Below are 22,549 nucleotides of genomic sequence, written 5' to 3' on the forward strand. Positions count from 1 at the left end.
TAAAAGCTTCTATAGGTATGTAAAAAGGAAAAGATTAGCGATGGTAAATGTGGGTCCCTTACAGCCTGAGACAGGAGAAATTATAATGAGGAATAAGAAAATGGCAGAGAAATTAAACATACTTTGTGTCTGTCTTCATGGAAGAAGACACAAAAAAAAACTCCCGGAAATAGTGGAGAACCAAGGGTCTAGCGAGAATGAGGAACTGAAAGAAATTAGTATTAGTAAAAAAAATAGTACTACTGGAGAAATTAATGGGACTGAAAGCCGATAAATCCCCCGGACCTGATGGCCTACATCCTAGGGTTTTGAAAGAGGTGGCGATACAGATAATGGATACATTGGAATTTTGGAAGATGACAACCATAGATTCGAGAACGGTTTCTGCAGATTGGAAGGTAGCTAATGTAATCCCGTTATTTAAGAAAGGAAGGAGAGAGAAAACGGGGAACTACATACCAGTTAGCCTGACATCAGTAGTAGGGAAAATGCTCGAATCTATTATTAAGGACGTGGTAACAGGGCACTTAGAAAATAATAGGATTAGGCAGAGTGAACATGGATTTATGAAAGGGAAATCATATCTGACCAATCTGCTAGAGATTTTTGAGGTTGTAACTAGCAGAATAGATAAGGGGGAACCAGTGGATGTGGCGTATTTGAATTTTCAGAAGGCATTCAATAAGGTGCCACACAATGGGTTATTAAACAAAATTAGGGCTCATGGGATTGGGGGTAATATACTAGCATGGAGGCATAAATTTAAAGTAATTAGGGGGAGGTTTAGAGGAGATATGAGGGGATATTTCTTCACCCAGAGGGTGGTTGGGGTCTGGAACTCACTGCCTGAAAGGATGGTAGAGGCAGAAACCCTTTCCCCATTTTAAAGATACTTGGATTTGCAATTAAAATGCCATAACCTACAGGGCTACGGACCAAGAGCTGGAAAGTGGGATTAGGCTGGATAGCTCTTGGTCAGCCGGTGCGGACACGATGGGCCGAAATGGCCTCCTTCCGTGCTGCAAATTTCTATGATTCTATTGAGGATTGGTTAACAGACAGAAAACAGAGAGTAGGAATAAACGGGTCATTTTGTAACTAGTGGGGTGCCGCAAGCTATTCGCAATATATATCCATGATTTTGATGAAGGGAACAAATGTAATTTATCCAAGTTTCCTGATACAGAGCTAGATAGGCATGTTAAGTTGTGAGGAGAATGCAAAGATGCTTCAAGGGAATATAGACAGGCTAAGTGAATGGGCAAGAACATGGCAAATGGAGAAATGTGAAGTTATCCACTTTGGTAGGACAAATAGAAAAGCAGAGTATTTTTAAAATGATCATCATCATAGGCAGTCCCTTGGAATCGAGGAAGACTTGTTTCCACTCTTAACATGAGTTCTTAGGTGGCTGTATAGTCCAATACGAGAACCACAGACTCTGTCACAGGTGGGACAGATAGTGGTTGAGGGAAAGGGTGTGTGGGACTGGTTTGCCGCACACTCTTTCCACTGCCTGCGCTTGCTTTCTGCATGCTCTCGGTGACTAGACTCGAGGTGCTCAGCGCCCTCCCGGATGCTCTTCCTCCACTTAGGGTGGTCTTGGGCTCTAATGGTGAGAGATTGGGAAATGTTGGTGTTCAGCGGGACCTTGGTGTGCTTGTATACCAATCACTGAAAGTTAACCTGCAGACAATTAAGAAAGCAAATGGTATGTTGGTATCTACCAAAATTCTCTGGACTCTGGGGAGGCACCATCGGATTGGAAAGCAGCGAATGTAACACCTCTGTTTAAAAAGGGGGACAGACAAAAGGCAGGTAACTATAGGCCGGTTAGTTTAACATCTGTAGTGGGGAAAATGCTTGAAGCTATCATTAAGGAAGAAATAGCGGAACATCTAGATAGGAATAGTGCAATCAAGCAGACGCAACATGGATTCATGAAGGGGAAATCATGTTCACTGGAATTCTTTGAGGATATAACGAGCATGGTGGATAGAGGTGTACCGATGGATGTGGTGTATTTGGATTTCCAAAAGGCATTCGATAAGGTGCCACACAAAAGGTTACTGCAGAAGATAAAGGTACGTGGAGTCAGAGGAAATGTATTAACATGGATAGAGAATTGGCTAACTAACAGAAAGCAGCAAGCCGGGATAAATGGGTCCTTTTCGGGTTGGCAATCGGTGGTTAGTGGTGTGCCACAGGGATCGGTGCTGGGACCACAACTGTTTACAATATACATAGATGACCTGGAAGAGGGGACAGAGTGTAGTGTAACAAAATTTGCAGATGACACAAAGATTAGTGGGAAAGCGGGTTGTGTAGAGGACACAGAGGCTGCAAAGAGATTTAGATAGGTTAAGCGAATGGGCTAAGGTTTGGCAGATGGAATACAATGTCGTAAAATGTGAGGTCATCCAACTTGGGAAAAAAAAACAGTAAAAGGGAATATTATTTGAATGGGGAGAAATTACAACATGCTGCGGTGCAGAGGGACCTGTGGGTCCTTGTGCATGAATCCCAAAAAGTTAGTTTGCAGATGCAGCAGGTAATCAGGAAGGCGAATGGAATGTTGGCCTTCATTGCGAGAGGGATGGAGTACAAAAGCAGGGAGGTCCTGCTGCAACTGTACAGGGTATTGGTGAGGCCGCACCTGGAGTACTGCGTGCAGTTTTGGTCACCTTAAGGAAGGATATACTAGCCTTGAAGGGGGTACAGAGACGATTCACTAGGCTGATTCCGGAGATGAGGGGGTTACCTTATGATAGATTGAGTAGACTGGGTCTTTACTCGTTGGAGTTCAGAAGGATGAGGGGTGATCTTGTAGAAACATTTAAAATAATGAAAGGGATAGACAAGATAGAGGCAGAGAGGTTGTTTCCACTGGTCGGGGAGACTAGAACTAGGGGGCACAGTCTCAAAATACGGGGGACCCAATTTAAAACCGAGTTGAGAAGGAATTTCTTCTCCCAGAGGGTTGTGAATCTGTGGAATTCTCTGCCCAAGGAAGCAGTTGAGGCTAGCTCATTGAATGTATTCAAATCACAGATAGATAGATTTTTAACCAATAAGGGTTGAATATAAGAACATAAGAACATAAGAATTAGGAACAGGAGAAGGCCATCTAGCCCCTCGAGCCTGCTCCGCCATTCAACAAGATCATGGCTGATCTGGCCGTGGACTCAGCTCCACTTACCCGCCCACTGCCCGTAACCCTCAATTCCCTTATTGGTTAAAAATCTATCTATCTGTGATTTGAATACATTCAATGAGCTAGCCTCAACTGCTTCCTTGGGCAGAGAATTCCACAGATTCACAACCCTCTGGGATAAGAAATTCCTTCTCAACTCGGTTTTAAATGGCGGAGCAGGCTCGAGGGGCTGGATGGCCTACTCCTGTTCCTAATTCTTATGTTCTTATGTATGTTGGCCTTTATTACAAGAGGATTTGAGTATAAGAGTAAAGACATCTTCTTGCAATTATACGGCTTTGGTGAGACTATACCTGGAGTATTGTGTACATTTTTTAGGGGCAAAATTGCCCTCCACCTAAAATGGGGTGCACCTACCGTTTTTTTAGGTGCTCCGTCCTCCCCAATGCACGGGGCGGATATTCTGGCGATTTGCAGCTCATTGGTTTCTGTTTCCAGTCGGAGCGGTGTTAGGAAAAGGACGGAAGTAGAGGCAGTGTCCGACGCTCCAATCATCAGCGTCGCGCTGATGAGTCGCAACGTCCCTTCTCTTCAGTTAAAGGGAGGGCTGCTGCGAGCTCTGCAGCTACTTTAGTGGCAAACACTGGGCCACCAGGGAAGGTTTTGGCTGGGCCAGCGGCCTGGCACCAAAGAGGATGTGCCAGGTGCCTGTTAGCAGCCTGGCCGAACTTCGGGGCGTAATTGTTGGCCCGCCAATAAAAATAAAATGGAGTCACTGGCAGTGTGACCTCCTCAGCCACAAAAAGGGTACCGACAGAAAAAGCTGTCGCTGGCAGCAGTGCCGCTCTCGCAGGGCAATTTCCAATAGGGGGTTGTCACCGGTCAGTGTGGGGTCGGCGCGTGCACGATGCTGCGGGAAAACAGGCAGGGCGGTCCCGTACTTCGCTCCAAAACTAAAGGAGGGCAATATACAAAATGGCGGCCCTTCCGCGCCGACCGAGCGGCGATTCCTTCGGCCCTTATAGAAAAGGACAATTTCGACCCCTTGGTCTCCTTAGCTCAGGAAGGATATACTTGCCATAGAGGGAGTGCAACGAAGGTTCACCAGACTGATTCCTGGGATGGGGGGGATTGTCCTATGAGGAGAGATTGAGTAGACTACAACAACAACAACTTTTATTTATATAGTGCCTTTAACGTAGTAAAGCGTCCCAGGGCGTTTCACAGCAGTGTTATAAGACAAAACAGATAAATTTGACACCAAGCCACATAAGAACAAATTATGGCTGATGACCAAAAGCTTGGTTAAAGAGGTAGGTTTTAAGGAACATCTTCAAGGGGGAAAGAGAGATTTAGGGAGGGAGTTCCAGAGCTTAGGGCCCCAGCAACGGAAGGCACACCCACCGAGAGTTGAGCATTTATAATCAGGGATGCTCAAGAGGGCAGAATTTGAAGAGGGCAGAATTTGAGGAGCGCAGGCATCTCAGAAAGTTGTGAGGCTGAAATAGATTACAGAGATAGGGAGGGGCAAGGTCATAGATGGATTTGTAAAACAGGATGAGAACTTTGAAATCTAGGCGTTTAAGCGGGAGCCAATGTAGGTCAGCAAGCACAAGGGTGATGGGTGAATCATGACTTGATGTGAGTTTTAGATGACCTCAAGTTCACGAAGTCTAAAATATGGGAGGCCAGCCAGCAGTGTGTTGTAGTAGTTAAGTCAAGAGGTAACAAAGATATGGATGAGGGTTTCAGCAGCAGACGAGCTGAGGCGGAGCGCACGCGTACAATGTTACTCAGGTGGAAATAGGCAGTTTTAGTAATGCTGTGGATATATGTCCGGAAGCTCATTTCAGGGTCAAATATGACACCTAGTTTGCGAACAGTCTCTGGTTTAGCCTCAGATAAAAATTTCTGTTCATCCAGTACTGGATGTTCGATAAGCAGTCCTGATAATTTAGAGACCATGGCGGGGTCAAGAGAATTGGTGGAGAGGTAGAGCTGGATGTCGTCAGCTTACATGTGAAAACTGACTCTGTTTTTGGATGATATCGCCAAGGGGCAGCATATAGGTGAGAAATAGGAGGGGACCAGGAATAGATCCTTGGGGCAAAAGCAAAATACTGCGCATGATGGTTCTGACGTAGGGTCATCGACCCAAAACTTTAACTCTGCTTCCTCTCCATAGATGCTGCCTGACCTGCTGAAATTTCCAGTATTTTCTGTTTTTATTATAGATCCTTGGGGGCCACCAGAGATAATGTAGACTAGGCCTATATTCTCTAGAGTTTAGAAGAATGAGAGGTGATCTCCATGAAACATACAAAATTCTTACAGGGCTTGACAGGATAGATGCAGGGAGGATGTTTCCTCTGGCTGAGGAGTCTGGAAGTAGGGGTCACAGTCTCAGAATAAGAGATCGGCCATTTAGGACTGAGACGAGGAATTTCTTCACTCAGAGGGTGATGAATCTTTGGAATTCTCTACCCTAGAGGGCTGTGGAGGCTCAGTCGTTGAGTATATTCAAGATAAGATCGATAGATTTTTGAATAATAAGGGAATCAAGGAATATGGGGATAGTGCAGGAAAGTGGAATTGAGGTAGAAGATCAGTATGGCGGAGCAAGCTCGAGGGGCCGAATGGCCTACTTCTGCTCCTAATTCTTATGTTTCACTAGGTTAATGGCGCTATATAAATACATGATGTTGTTGATGTGACTGCAAGCTAATTAACCATATGGGGTCTTTACAACTCAGCCCAAATCTTTCCATCTGACTGCCATACCTGTGGATTTGGAACTGGGGTGATGAGACCATGATAGGGGATGGGAGCTGCTTGTTCCCTCCCTCGCTTGATCAATTGATTGAGGCATTATCATGTGGATTGGTACAGACTCAGCGCAGATCTAGCGAATTTCCTGCTATGTGGCTCAGAGCCATGCCACATGGTAACTCCCATTTGAGCTGGCGGGGATGATGAGGACCCTGGACTGTTCCATGTGAATCTGGGGTAATTCACTATTTATCATGTTAATAACAGGAAGTCAAGAGGCATGGGTGGGATGTGGTTCCATGGGTTGGAGGTGTACTGTTTTCTGTGCCACTAGTTCATAGAAACATAGAAATTAGGTGCAGGAGTAGGCCATTCGGCCCCTCAACCTGCACCGCCATTCAATAAGATCATGGCTGATCATTCCCTCAGTACCCCTTTCCTGCTTTCTCTCCATACCCCTTGATCCCTTTAGCCGTAACTCCCTTTTGAATATATCTAACGAACTGGCATCAACAACTCTGTGGTAGAGAATTCCACAGGCTCACAACTCTCTGAGTGAAGGAAGTTTCTCCTCATCTCGGTCCTAAATGGCTTACCCCTTATTCTTAGACTGTGACCCCCTGGTTCTGGAACTCTCCAGCAATGGGAACATTCTCCCTGCCTCTAACCTGTCCAATCCTGTCAAAATTTTATATGTTTCTACTGAGATCCCCTCTCATTCTTCTAAACTCCAGTGGATACAGGCCCAGTTGATCCAGTCTCTCCTCATATGTCAGTCCTGCCACCCCTGGAATCAGTCTGGTGAACCTTCGCTGCACTCCCTCAATAGCAAGAACATCCTTCCTCGTGGGACGGGTGGTGCGGGGTGGGGGGGGCGGGGAAGCTTGGGACACAATCCTCAGTTGCTAATCTTAGCTGCCTAACTGGAGATCTGTCTTACCAGTGATTGATCCCTGGCTCAGTCTGACCAGTGAGGGAGGGAGTGGTCCCTGGGTCAGTCACATTGGTGGTTGAGTGAATGATCCTTGTGTCCTTCCTGTGCATCATATAATGATTGGGAAAGGGTTAAAGAAGAAACTTGCATTGATATAATGCCAGTCAACACCACTGCATGGGTTGGCAATAGCCTTGGAGACTGTTGCTATTATAAAGTCATCGAGCATAATGATCCTTAAAGGGGGAAGGGGAAGGGGCGCGTTTGTCCTTGTTTGTCACTCCTGCAGTTGTTATTGCAATGGCATGTTTAACTGTCTAATCTGCCAGATATGTCTGTTATAATGGGCATGAATATTAATGTTAGAAATTGGTTCAATTTAGTTAATAATCATCAAATAATGTATGTCATTAAAACTTGGTCACTCATTTTCCACAGAATTCTTCAAGGAGCTGTTGGAAAATGCAGAGAAATCCTTGAATGACATGTTTGTACGGACTTACGGCCAACTATATATGCAAAACAAGGAGGTATTCCAGGACCTGTTCAAGGAGTTGAAGAAGTACTACATGTTTGGAAATCTAAACCTGGACGACATGCTAAGTGACTTTTGGGCTCGTCTCCTGGAGCGGATGTTTCGGTTGGTGAACCCTCAGTACCATTTCACGGAAGAATACCTGGAATGTGTTAGCAAATTTACAGAGCAGCTGAAGCCGTTTGGGGACGTACCGCGCAAGCTGAAGTTTCAGGTGACGAGGGCATTTATTGCTGCTCGAAACTTTGTAGAAGGCCTACGTGTCGCACGAGATGTCGTGAGCAAAGTGTCCACAGTAAGTAAAGAGAAACTTTGCTTCATCAAGCTGTACAATGCTTATCCAGTGCTGCAGCTTACAGTATTGTATGTGTAACAAAAGTATAGTCCAGGCTTTGGTCTCTCCAGCTTACTCTCCATATTGCCTTGTCACAGCTTTCCTTTCCAGGGATACAAGAACTAATCCCACACAACTCTCCTGTTTTCACAATCCCAGTTGACCATTTACACCTTTTTGTGTCTTGCTCTAAACCATCATCATAGGCAGTCCCTCAAAGCAAGGATGACTTGCTTCCACGCCAAAAAGGGATGAGTTCACAGGTGTTTCAATGAAGGACCTAATATTCCAGATCCCAAACTACATGTTGAAGGGTGGAAGATGCCTGTGCTTGGACTTTTTTAACGTGTGGTGTCCGTTGCACACCAGTTGTGTTGCCTGCCTGGTGCTAGGGTTAAAGATATCTCCTTGTGGCTGAAGAAAAACTTGGAGTGGGAAAGGGAGGGATCCAATTGTCGTGGTCCATGTAGCAACCAACGACATAGGTAGAACTAGGAATGAGGTTCTGCTGAGAGAGTTTGAGGATTTGTGGTCCAAATTAAAAAGCAGAACCTCAAAGGTAAGAATCTCTGGATTGTTACCTGAGCCACGTGCCAATTGACATGGAGACAAGCAAATTAGGTTTAATATGTGGCTCATAGAGTAGTGTGGGAGGCAGGGGTTTTGCTTCGAGGGGCACTGGCAATAGTACTAGGGAAGGAGGGAGTTGTTCCATTGGGATGGGCTCCACTTAAACTAGGCTGGAACCAGTGTCGTGGCGAATCAAATAGCTAGGGCAGTAGATAGGGCTCTAAGTAAATGTGGGTCTCTTACAGTCTGAGACAGGAGAAATTATAATGAGGAATAAAGAAATGGCAGAGAAATTAAACAAATACTTTGTATCTGTCTTCACGGAAGAAGACACAAAAAACCATCCGGAAATGGTGAAGAACCAAGGGTCTAGCGAGAATAAGGAACTGAAAGAAATTAGGATTAGTAAAAAAAAAAGGTACTGGAGAAATTAATGGGACTGAAAGCCGTTAAATCCCCCAGAACTGAAGGCCTACATCCTAGGGTTTTGAAAGAGGTGGCTGTAGATATAGTGGATGCATTGGTTGTCATCTTCCAAAATTCCATAGATTCTAGAATGGTTCCCGCAGATTGGAAGGTAGCTAATGTAACCCCTCTGTTTAAGAAAGGTGGGAGAGAGAAAAAGCAGGGAACTACAGACCAGTTGTTATCCTGACATCAGTAGTAGGGAAAATGCTAGAATCTATTATTAAGGACATGGTAACCGGGCACTTAGAAAATAATAATAGGATTGGGCAGAGTCAACACGGATTTATGAAAGGGAAATCAGGTTTGACAAATCTGTTATTGAGGTTGTAACTAGCAGGATAGATAAGGGGGAACCAGTGGATGTGGTGTATTTGGATTTTCAGAAGGCATTCGATAAGGTGCCACACACAAGGTTATTAAACAAAATTAAGGCTTGTGGGGGTAATATACTAGCATGGATTGAGGATTGGTTAACGGACAGAAAACCGAGAATAGGAATAAACAGATCATTTTCGGGTTGGCAGGCTGCAGCTAGTGGGGTACTGCAAGGATCGGTGTTGGGGCCCCAGCTATTCACAATCTATATCAGTGGTTTGGACGAGGGGACCAAATCCAAGTTTGCTGATGATACAAAGCTTGGTGGAAATGTAAGTTGTGAGGAGGATGCAAAGATGCTTCACGGGGATATAGACAGACTAAGTGAGTGGGCAAGAACATGGCAAATGCCATATAATGTTGAGAAATGTGAAGTTATCCACTGTGGTAGGACAAATAGAAAAGCAGAGTATTGTTTAAATGATGAGAGATTGGGCAATGTGGGACCTGGGTTCCTTGTACACCAATCACTGAATGTTAACCTGCAGGTACAGCAAGCTATTAATAAAACAAATGATATGTTGGCCTTTATTACAAGAGGATTTGCTGTCATAACTGAAACGTAGAAACATAGAAAATAGGTGCAGGAGTAGGCCATTCAGCCCCTCGAGCCTGCACTGCCATTCAATATGATCATGGCTGAACATTCACCTCAGTAACCCACCCCTGCCTTCTCTTCATACCCCTTGATCCCTTTAGCCGTAAGGGCCTCATCTAACTCCCTCTTGAAGAAATCCAATGAATTGGACTCAATAACTTTCTGTGGTAGAGAATTCCACAGGTTCACAATTCTCTGGGTGAAAAATTTTCTCCTCATCTCGGTTCTAGATAGCTTACCCCTTATCCTTAGACTGTTACCCCTAGTTCTGGACTTCCCCAACATCAGTAGCATTCTTCCTGCCTCTAACCTGTCCAGTCTCGTCAGAATTTTATATGCTTCTATGAGATCCCCTCTCATTCTTCTAACTTCCAGTGAATATAAGTCCAGTCGATCCAGTCTTTCTTCATATGTCAGTACTGCCATCCCGGGAATCAATCAGCTGCACTCCCTCAATAGCAAGAATGTCCTTCCTCAGATTAGGAGACCAGAACTGTACACAATATTCAAGGTGTGGCCTCACCAAGGCCCTGTACAACTTACAGTAAGAACTCCCTGCTCCTATACTCAAATTCTCTCGCTACGAAGGGCAACATGCCATTTGCTTTCTTTACTGCCTGCTGTACCTGCATGCCTACTTTCAATGATTGATGTGCCATGACACCCAGGTCTTGTTGCACATTCCCTTTTACTAATCTGTCACCATTCAGATAATCTGCCTTCCTGTTTTTGCCACCAAAGTGGATAATCTCACATTTATCCACATTATACTACATTTGCCATGCATTTACCCATTCACCTAACCTGTCCAAGTCACCCTGCAGCCTCTTAGCATCCTCATCACAGCTAACACTGCCACCCAGCTTAGTGTCATCTGCAAACTTGGAGATATTGCATACAATTCCTTCGTCTAAATCATTAATATATATTGTAAATAGCTGGGGTCCCAGCACTGAACCTTGCAGTACCGCACTAGTCACTGCCTGCCATTCTGAAAAGGACCCGTTTATTCCTACTCTTTGCTTCCTGTCTGCCAACCAGTTCTCTATCCACGTCAATATGTTACCCCCGATACCATGTGCCTTAATTTTGCACACTAATCTCTTGTGTGGGACCTTGTCAAAAGCCTTTTGAAAGTCCAAATACACCACATCCACTGGTTTTCCCTTGTCCACTCTACTAGTTACATCCTCAAAAAATTCTCGAAGATTTGTCAAGCATGATTTCCCTTTCATAAATCCATGCTGACTTGGACCGATCCTGTCACTGCTTTCCAAATGCGCTGCTATTTCATCTTTAATAATTGATTCCAACATTTTCCCCACTACCGATGTCAGGCTAACCAGTCTATGATTCCCTGTTTTCTCTCTCCCTCCTTTTTTCACCAGACTGATTCCTGGGATGGGGGGATTGTCTAATGAGGAGAGATTGAGTGGACTAGGCCTATATTAAGAATGAGAGGTGATCTCTTTGAAACATACAACATTCTTACAGGGCTTGACCGGGTGGATGCAGGGAGTCTAGAACCAGGGGTCACAGTCTCAGAATAAGGGATCAGCCATTTAGGACTGAGATGAGGAGAATTCTTTTCACTGAGGGTGGTGAATCTTTGGAATTCTCTACCCAAGAGGGCTGTGGAGGCTCAGTTGTTGAGTATATTCAAGATTGAGATCGATAGATTTTTGGATATTAAGGGAATCAAAGGATATGGGGATAGTGCAGGAAAGTGGAGTTGAGGTTGAAGACCTTACTGAATAGCAGAGCAGGCTGAAGGGGCCGAATGGCCTACTCCTAATTCTTATGTTATTATACTGGGTGGGTTGGGGTAGGGGGAAGAAAAGAATATGTTACAATATGCCTAGACCTCCAAAAACCTTTTGATAAAAGTATTGCATGGGGCTCCTTTACAAAATAGGTGTTAGGGTATGCATTTGTAGTTTGCATCTGTCTTCACAGAACAAACGAAAGGATGCTGCCAATGTGACAGTAAAGGAGGATTTAGTAGAGAAATTGAATAGGATAAAAATAGATAAAGAGGAGGTACTTAAGGTTGGCAGTGTTCGGAGTCGAAAAGCTAAGCGGTCTGATGGAATAGATCCTAGGTTACTGCGGAGGCTCTGACCACAATCTTCCAATCTTGGAATATGGGGTTGGTGCAAATGTTACATCCCTGTTTTAACAAAAAAAGGGGGAATAAACCAGCAACCACAGGCCAGCCAGCCAGCCTGTCAGTGGTGGGAAGCTTTTAGAGACAATAATTCGGGACAGGATTACCTCTCATTTGTTAGGCATGGCGTATTTATTTTCTGAAAGCATGTTGTGAATTTCTAATGGTCCTTCGTTTTCCCAGTTATTCATAAAGGGAATTGTTTACAATCCTTTCTAGCATCTTCTCAATAATGTATGTCAGGCTGATCGGCCTGCAGTTCCCTGCATCTGTTTGGTCCCTTTTTAAAAAAAACAAGAACTACCTGAGCTAGCTTGCAGTCTAAGGGAACTATCCGTGACTATTGAAATACAGGCAAGGGGCTCCTTAACCACACTTAGATGGAGATTATCCAGACCTGGAGCCCTCTCAATTTTGAGCTTTCCTAATCTATCCAAGTTGACATTACTATCTATTTTAATAATATTCAATACAGAGCACCTCACATCTGGAACATCAGCATCTACAGGAGTTTAGACTGATACAAAATAATAATTTCAGCAGCTCTGCCATAACTGGAGAATCAGTTTCAGTCTGCCCTACAGTATCCTTTTGTAGCCCTACACCGTCCTTAATGATCTTCTGACTTGTAACATAACTGAAAAAGCCTTACTATTACTGCAACAATTACACACCATCTTCTTCTCAAGAGATCTCTTGACTAATCTTATGGCTGCTTTTATCCCCCTTAATTGCATACAGTACTATTCTGCTATTAGTGAAATGCATTGTGTGTAGAATGCCTTCTGTTTCAATCTGATTTTCCTCTGTGAAATCCCCATCAGCCGTACTGATGGTGTTTTACCATGTGCTCATTTTTTAACCATCGAGACATACATGGCTTCATTCTGTTTGAAAATGGGTTTAAGTGGAACCCATTTGTCCTCAGTACTCTATTTCCGATCTAGTGTGGTGGCCCAGTCGACTTTTGCCAGATCCTCAGTAATTTTTGTAAAGTTCGCTGAAACCGGCATTAGATTGGCTGCAACCTTTGGAGTGGACAATGAGTAAACCGAATATTTTCATCAGAGCTGGCCAGATGTTGTCACACATGGAGGTGTGATACAGTACCAACATGCAAGGAAACACTCATAGTGTCCATAAATGTCTCCGCTATTCTCAAGTAGAGCGAAGTTGTAGCTGAGCTCTGAAGAAGCAGACAAAAGTAAAAGCTAAAAGAGAGGCCTCTAGTCTCGAGAGGGAAGAAAAAATCCACGAAGAACCCAAGAAGTATCCGAGATGGAACAGGAGAGAGAGAGGAATAAACTTTGTTTCTTGGAAGACTGCTTTTGGTTTCTGTACATTTGGACTTTGGGACTTTCTCCATATTGTTGTGGTCTGCAGACGCTGAAGAGGGGGAGGAGCAAGGGACTAGCCACCACAAGGTTTTGCCATGGTAAGGGTGAAGAGAGAGGTCTGTCTCTGTCTTTTTATTCATTAACAGGATGGACAGGTCATTGTCAGCAAGGCCAGCATTTATTGCCCATCCCTAATTGCCCCTTGAGAAGGTGGTGGTGAACCTCCTTCTTGAACCGCTGCAGTCCGTGTGGTGAAGGTGCTCCCACAGTGCTGATAGGGAGTTCCAGAATTTTAACCCAGCAACGATGAAGGAATGGCCGATATATTTCCAAGTCAAGATGGTGTGTGACTTGGAGGGGAAGTTGGAGGTGGTGGTGTTCCCATGCACCTGCTGCCCCTGTCCTTGTAGATGGTAGAGGTCACGGGTTTGGGAGGTGCTGCCAAAGAAGGCGTGGCGAGTTGCTGCAATGCATCTTGTAGATGGTACACATTACAGCCACGGTGCGCCGGTGGTGGAGGGAGTGAATGTTTAAGATGATGGATGGAGGGGGCCAATCATGCAATGGGTGTCTGTCTCTTCTGCAAATACTGGCGGGCCAATTTCAAATCTTCTGCTTTGTTGATTAATTACAAATTGCTTATTAACACTACCTGCCTGCAGACTGAAGCACTGACTGGCTAGTTTGAAACAGCTGGCCTGTACACTGAGCATTGACCATCAGATCATTAGTCTGTCTGGATCCGGTGTAACACATCACACTGTCGGTAGCAAGCGTGTCAATGCCATGCCCGAGCCAGCAGTGAGGGCCGGTAGCTGCTACCGCTGCCTCTAATGCCCCAGGCCCAGTAAATCTGCTGACAAAGAGCGGGTGAAGTGTTGCACCCACCCTACTGTGGCGATTGAGGCATGTGTTTCGGCCATGCTGAGGTTGTCGGCCCCTCCTCTGTGGCGGCAGCCTCGAGAATGTATGGAAAGGCCATTTTCTTCCTGCAGGGTGCAGTGTGACTTGGACAGGTTAGGTGAAAGGGCAAGTACATGGCAGATGCAGTATAATGTAGATAAATGTGAGGTTATCCCCTTTGGTGGCAAAAACAGGAAGGCAGAATATTATCTGAATGGTGACCGATTTAGGAAAAGGGGAGGTGCACAAGACCTGGGTGTCATGGTACATCAGTCATTGAAAGTCGGCATGCAGGTACAGCAGGCGGTGAAGAAGGCAAACGGCTTGTTGGCCTTCATAGGGAGAGGATTTGATTATAGGAACAGGGAGGTCTTACTGCAGTTGTACGGGGCCTTGGTGAGGCCTCACCTGGAATATTGTATACAGTTCTGGTCTCCGAATCTGAGGAAGGATATTCTTGCTATTGAGGGAGTGCAGCGAAGGCTCACCAGACTGATTCCCGGGATAGCAGGACTGACATGTGAAAAAAGACTGGATCGACTAGGCTTATTATATTCACTGGAGTTTCGAAGAATGAGAGGGGATCTCATAGAAATATATAAAATTCTGATGGGATTGGACAGGTTAGATGCAGGAAGAATGTTCCCGATGTTGGGGAAGTCCAGAACCAGGGGACACAGTCTAAGGATAAAGGGTAAGCCATTTAGGAGCGAGATGAGGAAAAACTTCTTCACTCAGTTGTGAACCTGTGGAATTCTCTACCACAGAAAGTTGTTGAGGCCAGTTCATTAGATATATTCAAAAGGGAGTTAGATGTGACTCTTACGGCTAAAAGGATCAAGGGGTATGGAGAGAAAGCAGGAATAGGGTACTGAGGGAATGATCAGCCATGATCATATTGAATGGCGGTGCAGGCTCGAAGGGCCGAATGGCCTACTCCACCTATTTTCTGTGTTTCCTGTGGATCGAGCGGCCAGTGTTTGTGGCATTGAACAGGGGCTCGACCATGGGTGGACACTTCCTAACAGTCTCTTATGAGGAACTTTATCAAATGCCTTCTGCAAATCCATATAAGTAACATTCATAGACATTCCCCTGTCCATACTTTAGTCAGGTTCATCAAGCATGAACTACTCTTTACAAATCCATGCTGGCTCTCTCTGATCAGCTGAAAATGTTAACGGTGTTCATTCACTCTATCCTTATTTATAGGCTCTAGTAAATTGCTGGCAACAGGTGTTCGGCTAACTGGTTTCTCCCCTTTCTTAAACAGTGGAGTGACATGCTCAATTTTCCAATCTAAAGGAACGGTTCCCAAATCAAGAAACTTTGGAAGATTATACTTGGGTAGGCATCTGCAATGTCTCACCTGTATTATGTGTTCAAGTGTAGAGTTGGAACCCACAACCTTTTGATGGATTTTGATAGAGAAGATGGGGAGAAACTGTTTCCAGTGGCGGGAGTGTCGGTAACAAAATTGAAGATAATTGGCAAAAGGATCTGAGGTGTTACGATCTGAAAGGGTGAGGGAAGCAGATTCAATAGTAACTTTCAAAAAGGAATTCGCTAAATTGTGCAAAAGGGGTGGAACTAATTGGGTGGCTCTTTCAAAAAGCTGGCACAGATGCGATGGGACAATTGGCCTTCAGTGGTGCTGAGTGATTCTAATGGTGGCCATGGACTCCTGGAGCTCACTTGATTGCTTTGGAGTATGGGATGGAATTTCCCAGAATTCTTCCTGAAATTGGCTCCCACTCCAGAGTTGGCATTACCCGCGGTTGGGAGGTGGGGCACCATGTTAAATGCCTCGTGGATAGGATGATCATTGATGGGCCGACCCATCTTTTCCCACTTTTCTGTTAATCTTCATTTCCAGCTCCTAGTTTTCATGGCCTAATGAAGGCAGTTGAAACGCAGGATTATTTTTTAATTGACCCTGCAAAATAGCCCCTGTCACGACCTGGGAACACGTTGGTGAAAGAATAAAAAACAGAGCAGTACCTGTAGGTTACCGTAAGTGGCCGTAAATCCTTCAGAACAAAGTGTTGACCTAAATTACTGTAGGTGACAAATTGTGGTGGTGAACTGGAGAATATGCAGTACACCAGTCTAGTGGAAGGAGCAATCACTTGGTAAGAAGTCCTGAAAAATCATTGCAAGAAATTATTTCAAAAATGAGAAGAGAGTGGTGGTATTGTGCAAGGGTGAGGTGACATAAGCTGAAATGTTTAGGCCTGTCTCGTTTGACCTTTGGATGTTGGTGAGAATCTGAAAAGCTTTGTTGGCAAGCGACTGCGAGGAGTGTGGCGGGAGTGATCATTTTCATCCGCTGTGCTGCTCACTGGCCTTTTCTTACCAAGAATAATGGGTAAAAACTGAAATGAAACCAAATACTGCCTCTGAGCAGAGGGATGGTGGGTCCACAGTGATATCATTTGCTCACACTTTTAGAAGAAGAGTCTGTTGCTGCTGAGCAGAGGGATGAGAAAGACTGAGGCAGGTTTATAGTAATTAACTGAGGAAAAAGGCAAATTATGTAATGGCCTTCATCACAGGACTTCAGTTCTTTCACAGGATCGCTTTGCTGTAAAACTTTAATTTGGAGTATCAAAGCCAAAATTTTCACACATTAAACTTTATTCGCCTGTTAAATTAGACTATTGGATAAACCTAACTAATCACTTTCTGACATTGTGTGTATATAAAGTAAACACATTTTCATTAATTGGCACCAATACTGTTAATGTTTAGCTGATATTCAACATCAAAGAAGATCCATGTGATGCTATGAACTTGTCTTCAAATGGTCAGCTTGCTTTGTCTGTGCCCTCATAGTGATTGGGCTCCTCAAGCTATCTGAAAGCAGCACAATCCTCTTTCATAAATTTGACATTTCGACCCCATTTTAAAAACATAGAAACATAGAAAATAGGTGCAGGAGTAGGCCATTCGGCCCTTCGAGCCTGCACTGCCATTCAATGAGTTCATGGCTGAACATGCAACTTCAGTACCCCATTCCTGCTTTCTAGCCATACCCCCTGATCCCCCTAGTAGTAAGGACTACATCTAACTCCTTTTTGAATATATTTAGTGAATTGGCCTCAACAACTTTCTGTGGTAGAGAATTTCACAGGTTCACCACTCTCTGGGTGAAGAAGTTTCTCCTCATCTTGGTCCTAAATGGCTTACCCCTTATCCTTAGACTGTAACCCCTTGTTCTGGACTTCCCCAACATTGGGAACATTCTTCCTGCATCTAACCTGTCTAAACCCGTCAGAATTGTAAACGTTTCTATGAGATTCCCTCTCATTCTTCTGAACTCCAGTGAATACAAGCCCAGTTGATCCAGTCTTTCTTGATATGTCAGTCCCGCCATCCCGGGAATCAGTCTGGTGAACCTTCTCTACACTCCCTCAATAGCAAGAACATCCTTCCTCAAGTAAGGGACCAAAACTGTACACAATACTCCAGGTGTGGCCTCACCAAGGCCCTGTGCAACTGCAGTAACACCTCCCCACCCTTGTACTCAAATCCCCTAGCTATGAAGGCCAACATGCCATTTGCTTTCTTAACTGCCTGCTGTACCTGTATGCCAACCTTCAATGCCTGATGTACCATGACACCCAGGTCTCGTTGCACCTCCTCTTTTCCAAATCTGTCAACATTCAGATAATAGTCGGTCTCTCTGTTTTTACCACCAAAGTGGATAACCTCACATTTATCCACATTATACTTCATCTGCCATGCATTTTCCCACTCACCTAACCTATCCAAGTCACTCTGCAGCCTCATAGCATCCTCCTCGCAGCTCACACTGCCACCCAACTTAGTGTCATCTGCAAATTTGGAGATATTACATTTAATCCCTTCGTCTAAATCATTAATGTACAATGTAAACAGCTTGGGCCCCAGCACAGAACCTTGCGGTACCCCACTAGTCACTGCCTGCCATTCTGAAAAGTACCCATTTACTCCTACTCTTTGCTTCCTGTCTGCCAATCAGTTCCCAATCCATGTCAGCACACTACCCCCAATCCCATGTGCTTTAACTTTGCAGATTAATCTCTTGTGTGGGACCTTGTCAAAAGCCTTCTGAAAGTCCAAATACACCACATCAAATGGTTCTCCCTTGTCCACTCTACTGGAAACATCCTCAAAAAATTCCAGAAGATTTGTCAAGCATGATTTCCCTTTCACAAATCCATGCTGACTTGGACCTATCATGTCACCTCTTTCCAAATGCGCTGCTGTGACATCCTTAATAATTGATTCCATCATTTTACCCACTACCAATGTCAGGCTGACCGGTCTATATTTCCCTGTTTTCTCTCTCCCTCCTTTTTTTAAAAAGTGGCATTGGCTACCCTCCACTCCATAGGAACTGATCCAGAGTCTATGGAATGTTGGAAAATGACTGTCAATGCATCCGCTATTTCCAAGGCCACCTCCTTAAGTAATCTGGGATGCAGTCCATCAGGCCCTGGGGATTTATCGGCCTTCAATCCCATCAATTTCCCCAACACAATTTCCCGACTAATAAGGATTTCCCTCAATTCCTCCTTCTTATTAGACCCTCTGACCCTTTTTATATCCGGAAGGTTGTTTGTGTCCTCCTTAGTGAATACCGAACGAAAGTACTTGTTCAATTGGTCCGCCATTTCTTTGTTCCCCGTTATGACTGCCCCTGATTCTGACTGCAGGGGACCTACGTTTGTCTTTACTAACCTTTTTCTCTTTACATATCTATAGAAGCTTTTGCAGTCCGCCTTAATGTTCCCTGCAAGCTTCCTCTCGTACTCTATTTTCCCTGCCCTAATCAAACCCTTTGTCCTCCTTTGCTGAGTTCTAAATTTCTCCCAGTCCCCGGGCTCGCTGCTATTTCTGGCCAATTTGTATGCCACTTCCTTGGCTTTAATACTATCCCTGATTTCCCTTGATAGCCACGGTTGAGCCACCCTCCCTTTTTTATTTTTACGCCAGACAGGGATGTACAATTGTTGTAGTGATTGATTTAATTTGAAAGATTAAGTGAACCTGTAATTCTGTACAAAATCTAATTCCAGGAAAAAAGTTAGATTTATTAATTTTTCAGCGCCCTTTATTTTAATCTGCCCTTTGCTTTGCTAAGTGGCTGCAGGAATCTTCTGAAGGTCCATCAGAGCCGCAGTTGGCACATTGTGTTCATGAAACCGCAATCAGAGTGAAGTGGGGCTGGCTTCCTGCCAGGGGCACATGAAAGGGTTTCATTGCACTGATAATTCCTCTTGGGATTTGTTTTACATCGAAATCTGTACAAGTTACAACACGGAAGCAGGCCATTGGGCCCAGCCAGTCCTTGTCGGTGTTTAACACTATTTGCTTCCGAGGGGGTAATCACATTTACCCGACCCTGTCCCCATGATAATGATGATCAGCTGCTTTTTCTTCCACCTATCCAGTCTAATCTTTAATCTTACTGCCTCAATCAGGAAGTGAATTCCACAGCCTCACAATTCTGAAGAAGTTTCAACCGCACTTTATTCTAAATCGCTTGCATTTAATCTTGTATCTCTAGCCCCTCAAACGTGACTCTCAACTCCTGGAAACAATCTGCTTCTATGTACCCTGTCCCATCCTTTCATCGTTTTAAACACATCTATCATATCGCCTCATAATCTGTTTTTGCTTTGTTCCTTCGATATGCAAATAATTTTCTTCAGAGATTTTTTTTTGTCCTTTTTCTAAACTATGTTCTCCTCTTTCCTCCACTCCTGGGGCACAGGTCCATTGGTGGGGCAAAATTCATTGGGTGAGAGACACCTTCCAACCTTTACTCAAGTGGCCTTTATCCATAAGGCTGGCCCATCAGCAGTCTTTAGCTCATTCACTTAACTTTCTATGGCATGGAAAGGCATAGATACTCGTGCTGCAGATTGTCCACGTGTTCAGGTCCCAGTCACATTGCCAAATGGTGATTGCAATGGCCCCAGTGTCTTTCTACCAAAAACCCGCCAACTCATTGCTCTACAGGGCTCGCCCTGGAACCTGCTTGGTCTTTGACTCTGCTACTTCCTGGTAAACTGAGCAATGGGATTTTCATTTTAAAGCTGTCCATCTTTATTTTTAGTTCCCATACAGGTGAGTTGAGGGATATTGTTATGTGCAATGTTTGGCACAATTTGTGCTGCTACATTTTAAATTAATAAGAACATAAGAAATAGGAGTAGGCAATATGGCTCCGGACCAAGAGCAGGAAAATGAGATTAAGCTCGCTAGCTCTTTTCTGGCTAGCATAGACACGATGGGCTAAACTGCCTCCTTCTGTCCCTTAAACATCTATAATTCTACGATAAACAGGATGGTACATGTGGTATCTTCAGATACAGCATTACATAGAAACATAGAAAATAGGTGCAGGAGTAGGCCATTCGGCCCTTCGAGCCTGCACCGCCATTCAATAAGATCATGGCTGATCATTCCTTCAGTACCCCTTTCCTGCTTTCTCTCCATACCCCTTGATCCCCTTAACCGTAAGGGCCATATCTAACTCCCTCTTGAATATATCCAATGAACTGGCATCAACAACTCTCTGCAGCAGGGAATTCCACAGGTTAACAACTCTGAGTGAAGAAGTTTCTCCTCATCTCAGTCCTAAATGGCCTACCCTTTATCCTAAGACTATGTCACCTGGGTCTGGACTTCCCCAACATCGGGAACATTCTTCCCGCATCTAACCTTTCAGACAACTGCACAACATAGCTTCCGGGTAAGCACTGTATAGCACATGACTTTATTGTTCATTACATCAGTGGTCCACTAGGTGGCTCTACAACACTTCTCCCTCCTTATTGAAGAAGTCAATCATAACAAATATTCATTGTACATGACTTGCATGGTATACACAACTCTTGATATACATTTCTCAAATGGAACCCATTTTATGTTTTCAAATGCTGCTAAAGACTTCTGTAACACAAACAAAAAATATCAACTTATTTTCCATATTTACAGATTGAACTGAACTACTGGTTTTCTGTTTCGAAGAGGATACCTTCTTCCGTGAACAGAACTTTCCGATCTTGTTGTAGGACTTTGACTCATTCTAGGCTGAGCCTGAGGAGAGTTATTCTCCAAGGGCTGATCTTGATCTACATTTGGACTCTCTACACTTTCTGACTGTCTGCCTGACTCGGACTCAGACTTAAATTCTGACTTTCTCTTGGACTTGTTTCTGGTACATCTGATGTAGGATTTGCTAGTGGTATTCTACTTGTAACAAGACAATCTGACTCATCAGAATAAATGGAATCATCCCAACTTTTAACTCCTTCCACATCTGTAGGTAAGCTATGATCAATGTAAACAAACCCAACCTTTCCATGATCAAACATTTTGACCAAATATGTGCAAGGACCACATATCTTAATACTCTTCCTGGTAACTACTTTAACCATTTATGGTGATGGTTCTTCACGCTAACCTTCTGGTTCAACTTCATACTTCTCTCTCTAACTCTAATACAAAAGCAAAATACTGCGGCTACTGGAATCTGAAGTAAAAACAGAAAATGCTGGAAATTGAGTCTGACTAACCTGATTGAATTTTTTGAGGAGGATAGTGCATACGATGTAGTGTATATGGACTTTAGCAAAGCTATTGATAAGGTCTCACATTGCAGACTGGTCTCGAAGGTAAAAGCCCATGGGATCCAGGGCAAAGTGGCAAGTTGGATCCAAAATTGGTTCAGAGGTAGGAAGCAAAGGGTAATGTTTGATGGATGTTTTGTGACTGGAAGGCTGTTTTCAGTGGGGTTCTGTAGGGCTCAGTACTAGGTCCCTTGCTTTTTGTGGAATACATCAATGATCTAGATTTGAATATAGGGGGTATGATTAAAAAGTTTGCAGATGACACTAAAATTGGCTGTGTGGTTGATAATGAAGAGGAAAGTCATGGACTGCAGGAGGATATCAATCTACTGGTCAGGTGGGCAGAGCAGTGGCAAATGGAATTTAATTTGGAGAAGTGTGAGGTAATGCACTTGGGGAGAGGGGGGAGGGGGCGGAAGACGCACCCGATGGTAGCCTATTGAACTGATATAGGCCGAGGTGAGTATTTATAGTCAAGCATGTTTGGGCTCTTCATCTAACTCAAGTTATAGGTAGGTGTTTGTTAGATCTAACTTTGAAAAGATCCAGCCACCTGTCAGCGTTGTGAACAAATCATCCACATTTGGCAACACATTGGGTAGATTATCCTCTAGAACCTGGTTTACGGTTACTTTATAATCACCACAGAACCTTGCCTTACCATCTGACTTGGGTACAACAACAATGGGTGTAGCCCACTTACTCAGATCTACCTTAGAGATAATGTTCTCAGTTTCTAGCCTTTTGATTTCTTGCTCAACTTTCTCCTCGAGTGAGTAT

The 22,549-nt window shown here is 44.1% G+C and overlaps 1 protein-coding gene across 1 annotated transcript in view; it reads left to right on the plus strand.

The window, feature by feature from the left end:
* The window catches only part of LOC139265689 (glypican-4-like), a 193,151-nt gene that overhangs the window by 43,688 nt on the left and 126,914 nt on the right, over positions 1–22,549 (plus strand). The window contains exon 2 of the mRNA XM_070882936.1: positions 7,296–7,687. Coding sequence (XP_070739037.1) covers positions 7,343–7,687 — 345 coding nt within the window. The 5' untranslated portion in view covers positions 7,296–7,342. The remainder of the gene's footprint in view (positions 1–7,295; positions 7,688–22,549) is intronic.

Source organism: Pristiophorus japonicus, chromosome 6 (assembly GCF_044704955.1).
Source record: "Pristiophorus japonicus isolate sPriJap1 chromosome 6, sPriJap1.hap1, whole genome shotgun sequence".
NCBI lineage: Eukaryota > Metazoa > Chordata > Chondrichthyes > Pristiophoridae > Pristiophorus > Pristiophorus japonicus.